The sequence below is a fragment of the Electrophorus electricus genome, chromosome 11, assembly GCF_013358815.1.
Source record: "Electrophorus electricus isolate fEleEle1 chromosome 11, fEleEle1.pri, whole genome shotgun sequence".
NCBI lineage: Eukaryota > Metazoa > Chordata > Actinopteri > Gymnotiformes > Gymnotidae > Electrophorus > Electrophorus electricus.
The window spans coordinates 3,728,943-3,736,820 of NC_049545.1; the positions used below are offsets into that span (position 1 = coordinate 3,728,943).

The following is a 7,878-nucleotide window of genomic DNA, read 5'->3' on the forward strand; positions in this document are numbered from 1 at the left end:
ATTGTTATTATTTTGTATTGTATTATATTCTAAAATCCCCTAAACTTGTTTGTTACATAAATGTCAGCTTGTTTTTGTGCTGGGTGTCTAACCAACTTGTTCTCCAGGTCCAAATCCGCCCGTGGAATCTAAGTGACAGTGACTTTGTGATGGATGGATCTCAGCCTCTGGACCCACGCAAGACCATCTTTGTGGGAGGGGTCCCACGACCTCTGCGTGCAGGTCAGGAACTAACGGAACGAGCAACGATCCTCTCCAGACATTTGTAAATGTTATAAAAACTGGCAGCCTAATCTTTCCTCGTAAGAAGTCTGTTAATTTTACACTACCTGGGATCTTGCTCTCAACAATTACCAGCAACAATTTTTAGTGTGTAATTTAGTACAATGTTAAGCTTTCCAGTGTTTAGTCTACAGGCAGTTATTTAGTTTGTTTGTGTGTGCCTGCGCGCGTGCGTGTGCGTGTGTGTGTGTGTGTGTGTGTGGCTTTGCGCAGTGGAGCTGGCCATGATCATGGACAGGCTGTATGGGGGTGTGTGCTATGCTGGCATTGACACTGATCCTGAGCTGAAATACCCCAAGGGGGCGGGCCGAGTAGCCTTCTCCAATCAGCAGAGCTACATCGCTGCTATCAGCGCTCGATTTGTCCAGCTGCAACACAACGACATTGACAAACGGGTGAGCTTGCCTGTGTGTCCTGTTTACTGCCCCTCTGTACTGTTTGAAATTAAGAGACTTCATTAGACACATTTGATCAAATAGATTATGTATTTGTCATGTTGGACATGTATGTCAAAATAAGTTTTATTTCAACATTCACCCCGTTACATTAAAGCTGCCGTCTCACTATGGTCGTGTGTGCGTGCGCGTGTGTGTGTGTGGGGGGAGACGGCCGGTTCGCATGCGTGCGGTCTACTGGCAGTGAGGCCTAAGCTGAAGGCCCCCAGGGTTTCCTGAGATGGTGATCACAGGCCGGTCAGCTCAGAGCTCTGCTTTTCCAGCCGGTTGTTCTGGCGGCCATGTTCTCCCATTCCAACACTACAAACGGAAACCCAGAAGCCGGCCATGTAATCATCATGACCGTTGGCTTCTGGAGTAACGGCAGCCATTTGAAGTCTCAGGCACAGTCTGGCTAATTATAGGCGGTTTCTTTTTTTTTTTTTTTTCTTACGTACATATCCACTGCAGCCTGCAGCTATTTTTGTCATGTTGTCCTGCAGGCATAGCTGACAGTGACCAAGCTAAGACTGGCAGTCCGCCAGGCTGGTCAGACTCACTTGCGCGTCTGCGTGCGTGTGCACGTTTATGAATCTGTGTGCGTGTGTTTAAGCGTATCTAAATCTCGCTCCGTCACTAGCTGGCCTGCAGCCGTGGCTTTTCTTTATGCCTCCGCCAGAGGCGGTGTGCATCTGCTTCGCACAGCGCTCTTCGTGCATAATTTCCACTGAGACCTCAGCTTGGACCAAAACAAGTGGCCATCTTGGCTCGGTCCTTCCTGATCCCTACGAGCAGTTGTAATTTCCAGCTCCTGCAGAGAGTGCCAGACCTGCATCGCATTCCGCACTGCACCTTACCGAGGGGACTTTCCCCCTCCATGTTTCTCATTTCTTTCAGCTCTGGCACTGTAATGACTCAGCGGGGGCCGGATTTGCTCTTTGAGGTGTGATATTTAAGGGGAGGCTGAGTGCAATTACTTGTGGTGCAGCTGTGCGCCATTTAGTGAGAAAGGGGATCCTGACATTTCATATGCCCGTGTGATTGGATGGTGAAGCCAGACTTCGGGTTCATCCGTGCACTTAAACCGTCGTCTGAGTGATGGTGAAGAACACTCAGCCTTAATTAGTTTTCTGGTGCAGGTGCCTACGTTTAGAATTGTGGAATGAATATGGAAGAGAAGAATAATTTTTTGAGCCTCATAAAAGTGGCTAAAGGACATAAAGATACAGGGAGATGTTTTTCACATGAAATCTGAACATATTGAGTTTGTGATCACATTTACATTTGCATGGAAAAGTCGAAAATGAGGGCAGCTGTAGCTTTTCACAGATACAGGAAACTGAAGTTTCAGACTCTTTACTTTAATTTCATTTAGATCTCAGCAGATCCAGTTTCAGGAATGACTTTTGTAAAATTCCATCTTATGCTGCATCAGAACAACTTGCCTGTAACTTATTAAAGGGCAAAGTCGATGGCTCGCTTTCTTGCCAACAACGTTAAGCAACGGTTTCATACCAAATTATTCCGGTTACCAACGGGTTTCGTGTTGTGCTGATAATACAACAGTGTTCATGACTTTCGGTGCCCTCTGTAATGTGAAACTATGTATTTTCAGATGCATCACGCTCTGTAGATACATGCATAAAGTGCTTGCGCGCAAGCCGTCAGTGGTAACCGCTGTCTCTGGGCCCAGGTGGAGGTGAAGCCCTACGTGCTGGACGATCAGATGTGTGACGAGTGCCAGGGGGCACGCTGTGGGGGCAAGTTCGCGCCCTTCTTCTGTGCCAACGTCACCTGCCTGCAGTACTACTGCGAGTACTGCTGGGCCAGCATCCACTCGCGCGCCGGGCGCGAATTCCACAAACCGCTGGTTAAGGAGGGAGGGGACCGCCCTCGCCACGTCTCCTTCCGCTGGAGCTGATGGGGGGAGGCGGGCTCACCCCACCCCTGTCCCACCCACGACTGAGCCTCTCCTCCATCCCAGTCAACCAACCAACCACCACCACAGTCACGACAACAAGGAACGACTATAATGGAAGATAACATGGGTCGTCTTATTATTTTTTAATTTATTTTATTTTTTATTTTTTTAGGAAAAAAAAAATCATCACAGCTCTTAACATCTTTGCCCACTATATTCTCTGCTAATGAACATTCAGATAAATAAGGATTTTGAGTCTTTTTGCTCAGAAATTGCACTTTGGCACACGTACACAGACCACACTTAATAATGTTAGCTAGGTTGTGAGAATACTGTTCTTTTCAAGTTTATTTTGGTTTTCTTTTGATTTGGTCAGTCAGTGTTCCCTATAGGATACTGTTACACAAGAGTGAGACTACACACACACACACACACACACACACACACACACACACACACACACACACACACACACAGAGCCCTATATATATTTAAAAAAAGAAAATATATATATATTGTTTTGTATCTATCTATAAACGTAGATAATTAATTTGGGGTTTTTGTGAAAGGAGTATGCACTTATTTTCAAAAAACTATAGAAGAAAATGAGGGAGACAAAACATTACCAAAGGTGAAGCATATTAATTCATTACATAATCCAGATATAGGTGGCATAAGATGTAGCAAAATTCAACAATTATGACATTCTGTAGTAAAAACAAACAAAAAAAGTTTAAATAAATAAATTCACCCAAATTAGAATAATTACCTTTTATGCTCTCCATGTTGAAAATAGTACTATTAATACCTCATGTGCGCAATCAGATTTTTTTTTTCTTCTTTTCTTATAATTTTTAGGCTTTTATTTTTATTTTTTAAATGGTATTATTTTTAGTGTTATGTACATGTAATGCTGCAATAGCTTTTGCTGCTAAATCCATGGTATAAGAACCTATACCATCGTACTTTATTCAGGCTAGGGTGTGGACGAGAAGAAGTAAGGGTGCCTGGTTCTGAGGCCGACAGGTTAGCGAGAGGTCACCACACTTAGTGGCTTTGGTGTTCCCCTCAGCTGCATGGCCATCCCAGTCAGGTCACTGCATGCAACAGAACTGTAGTTATCCAGTCTACTATCCAACTTGACCCACTTTGCACACCGTAGGTGAACACCGAGCACGAACGTGGAGAGGAAAGAGGCCGGGTGTGGGATCAAAGCTGCCGCCACTGAAACCCGATTTCTTTGCTGATCGTGTCAAAGTTGCAAGAGCATGATGAGATGTCTAACCTGCAGTTATGAGTTAAAAGGCCTAGATGTAGGATAGCCTTCAAACAAACTGTCTCTAATAGGTGAAGAACATTTTTCAGTGGTTGTTGATATAATTGTGCAATTTTTTATACAGTATATAGTTAGGTTTGAGTATGCCTAGAACTGTGATTCGCTTTAACTGTTATTGATGTCTAACAAGTCCTGTGAAACTTCATAATCAGTGTATACAGTACACACCAACAAGTACACATAGTCTCTTCCCTGTTTGTCCCACACACACACACACACACACACACACACACACACACTTTTGTTAGTTCTCACTCACACGATACAGAGAAAAGAAAGTCTGCTTGACTCTGAGAAATGGCAGTTCTCTAACACACCCTCCCTAGCCCCCTAAAAAAGAAAAACACCAAAGAGCTCTCACAGTCTACAATCAAACCACACAGCACTGTCACCTTCACTAGAAATCTCAGTGTCGGGCCATGTAACTTATCCTGTTAAACTAACCTGACTAGCGAGGTGATTAGAAGAAAAGAGAATGCTGTGTCTTTAAAAAGAAACAAAATATCCTGTGATGGGGAAGTGTGTGTGTTTGAGCTCCCTCAAAAGCCCACATTGCACGCTCAAACCTTGTGGCAGTAGGGCATTGGATGCACATTGCCAGAACCTTGTGTGCACGCAGCATTTATATACCGATTTTCCTGCAAAGCTTGAAGAATAGAAACAACCTGCTAATAATGACGGTGGATATTTTTTAAAATAAAAATAGTTTATTGTACGAACATGTGAGCGGGTGGGTGCGAGGGTGGATGGGGTGTGGCTTACAGAAAATGCAATGTAACGAAACCAAGTACTGGCTGCTGCGATTGGAGGAAAATCAAAAGTTTGATAAGCGTGAACTGGGGGCTTAGCAACACTGGGCTATTGAACACGTGGCAGGGGTCGGGAGAATCCTAGTGACTCCTTCAACACACTGCGAGCAAGCTGTGTGTGTACCACCCTGTTCAGGCTTTGTGTGGTGGTTTTTCCTCATGCTGATAAACCCTATAGCCCTATGTCTTGCGTATTTAGTCATAAACTGTCAGCTCTAGGATGGAACATTTTTGTTCATAGAAAATGATGTAAAAAACTTTATTGATGGGAAACTATAATGAGTAATAATGAGTATCCGTATGGATGTGGATTCTGGGTGGTTTTGTGATGTTTCCTTCCCTGTCCAGGAGTGTTTTCTATATTTGTTCCTTTTTCTGTAATGGACATTTGTTATGCACTACTCTTTATATCTGGATGGTTAGCTATCAGTCAGCTTTTTTGTTGTCGTTGAGAGAGGAAAAAAAAAAACAGAAACTGTGTGCTTTCTGACTGACATGATCTTTTGCAATACCTCAATTTTGAAATATAGGAGAGAAATTGATATTTTCTAAGTAAGTTTATTCAAATACAAAATATATATTAATTTAAATTTGCAAAAAAAATGATTTAACAGATGGTAATTTTATTTTTGTCATGTTTGTTTGCTTTTATTTTTAATTTTATTTTTTGAAAAATAAAAAGTAAAAAAAGCAACTGAAGGAGCTAGAGCTTTATAACTTTAATATAGTAATAGTTAGCTGAAGTATAGTCTATCTTAAACTCGCGTAAGAGGCGTAGTTTCCCTGCCCTCGTGACATGACAGTGTTAAAAATCAGTTCTCATGAATCCCACCCCCTACCGAAAAAGAAAAATTAATAAAATCAAACGTTCATTAGGTGCTGAGAGTCAACTAAAGATACTTCCCTTTTTGTATGTTTATAATCAATCATTTATTATGCTGACCAGTGAAATGAATCTTTTTTTTTTAAGAACTTTTTTATGTTTAAGTGTTCCCCATTTGTTTTGTAAAAGCAAAATTCCCTAATTGTTAATCTAACATAGTTTAAGCTAAAGTGATTTGTGAGGGTTCTTGTAAAATGAATAGAAAGAGAGAAGAGTGTTATTTTTTAAAAAGAAAGATGCTAAATGTATCACCTGTAACTTGATGGAAAGTCCCCAAGGTACATCAGTGGTATGGTGGCCTTCTCTTCACCTAAGACTTGAATTAGTCCCATTTTTTAAGGCTGTAACCTCGATTCTTTGTTGTAATGTGCAATACTGTTTGTACTGTTTGTAAAAAAGAAAAAAAAGAAAAGAAAAAGGCACAAATCTTTATTGCAGATTTATTTTCATTGCAAGCATTGTGATTCACTAAAATCATTTTCTACTGTGTATTTACCTACTCTACATGCTAGTATACCTTCCAGTGGTAATGTAGCCTTTGTACTGAGAAATTTTTTCATTATTTTTAGAGATTTTTGCAAAAAAAGAGAGGAATTTAAAACATTTACATATTTTTTTTTTTTTTATTTCATATTTCTTTACAAACTTATTTCTCAACCATTAATATTAGCTATTTCTGGGGGAGACTTTCATATCTGGTCAATGTCATTAATATTATTTTGTATTTTTACTTGGAATAAATTAATTTTATGATGCTAATTCTTAAAAAAAAAACTTTTTTTTTTTTTTTTTTGTTCATTTTATGAAGCTGAAAACCTTTGTAATGTTACTAAAGTGTCTAGACCTTTTTTGAAACGCAGAGCTTTGTGTTAACTTGCTGATGTTGCTCACATTAGCGTGACTGATCCAAAGTCAGCAGTGGGGAGAAAAACAGTCAAAGAATGAAAAGGATGCACGGTAACGTAAAGTGACTGGCCATGTACTGAGTGAATGGGCAATAAAACAGAACGACAGAAAGGGGCAAACTTATCTGAGGTGAATGTTGTAAAGCAACGGGAGCTGGATAGTACTATAATCACTTCTACTTTAACTGCTTCCACTTTCACCTCACTTCTGCAGCCAAAGGGGATGTCACAAGACCTTTCTGGAAGCGTTTCCCATCTTGTTAACCCACAAATGCTCAGTGCAGACGCTTTTAACATCCATAGCAGCATGGGCTAGACCAAGGCCAGCAAAATGCTATATACCCTTGCATGAACGGGCTACACCGTTGCGGATGCGTAGTTGTGTTGTGGGCTCGTGTTAAGTGATTACGGATCACAGCTCTGATGACTGGCCTGCCCACGACCGTGTTGCAGCATTACTCCATTTGTTCAGAGCTTTAGGCAGTGTTCCAGCAGTGGCGATGTGCTAACCCCTTTGGTGCCAAGGTCAAAATCAGTAGGAATGTTCCTTTGAGCTTGCCCTTTTTTGTATGGTTTGGTCTTTCACCAATCCTGAACTTGTGCACCAACCTGCAGCTGTCCTCCTTTTAGGTTTTTTTTTTTTTTTTTTTTTTTTTTTTTTTTGCTCATACCATTATTTTTTCATGACTATCACACTGCAACCGTTTTTGTACGCCATGTAATAAAATGACCTTACTGTTATAATTGATAGGGTCACTAAACAGTTGGTAGGGGAGAAGAACAGGACAAGAGCCGTGTGGTGATGGCTGTTTGACATAATCGCTGTAGATGTCTATATATTTCGTGTAACACTAGATCCGAGTAGTATTTACTCATCTGTGCTTCATGGTCATTCTCTGTGGGTAAACTTATAGCCCACCCAATCATGTTGTGATTTCCAAAAAAAGCTAATTAATATTAATATATATAAATATATATATATATAAATAAAAATAAATTGATTTTCTTTTTCTAATTTGTTTTAATTTATAAATAATGACAGGTTCCATCATGACAAGGTTTTGGGATTGTTGACTTGAACCTATGCTTGTCTAATGTTGTAGTTTAACTGTGATTAAAAAAACAAAAACAACAACAAAAAAAAAAAAACCCAACCAACCATGGAGGGCGATGCTGCTATTGCTGACAACCTGCTTCGAGTTTGTAGTTCCAACCATTATTTCCCCTTTTCTGTACTAATAAGCGAATCTTATTAAACATAGTTGTATGATGCTGTGAAATGTCGTCTTTTGCATGGCCTCACTCCAT

At 40.6% G+C, this 7,878-nt stretch overlaps 1 protein-coding gene across 7 annotated transcripts in view; it reads left to right on the forward strand.

The window, feature by feature from the left end:
• cpeb3 (cytoplasmic polyadenylation element binding protein 3) overlaps positions 1-7,841 on the forward strand; it is a 34,215-nt gene extending 26,374 nt beyond the window's left edge. For 5 of the 7 annotated variants that reach the window (XM_027014133.2, XM_035531507.1, XM_035531508.1 and 2 more), the window contains 3 exons: positions 108-222; positions 496-677; positions 2,410-7,719. In XM_027014133.2, the coding sequence (XP_026869934.2) occupies positions 108-222; positions 496-677; positions 2,410-2,637 (525 nt within the window). In that variant the 3' untranslated portion in view covers positions 2,638-7,719. Of the gene's footprint in view, positions 1-107; positions 223-495; positions 678-2,409 lie in introns of all 7 variants that reach the window. The other 2 variants (XM_035531509.1, XM_035531511.1) reach the window with 1 other exon arrangement.
• Positions 7,842-7,878: the final 37 nt, after the last annotated feature.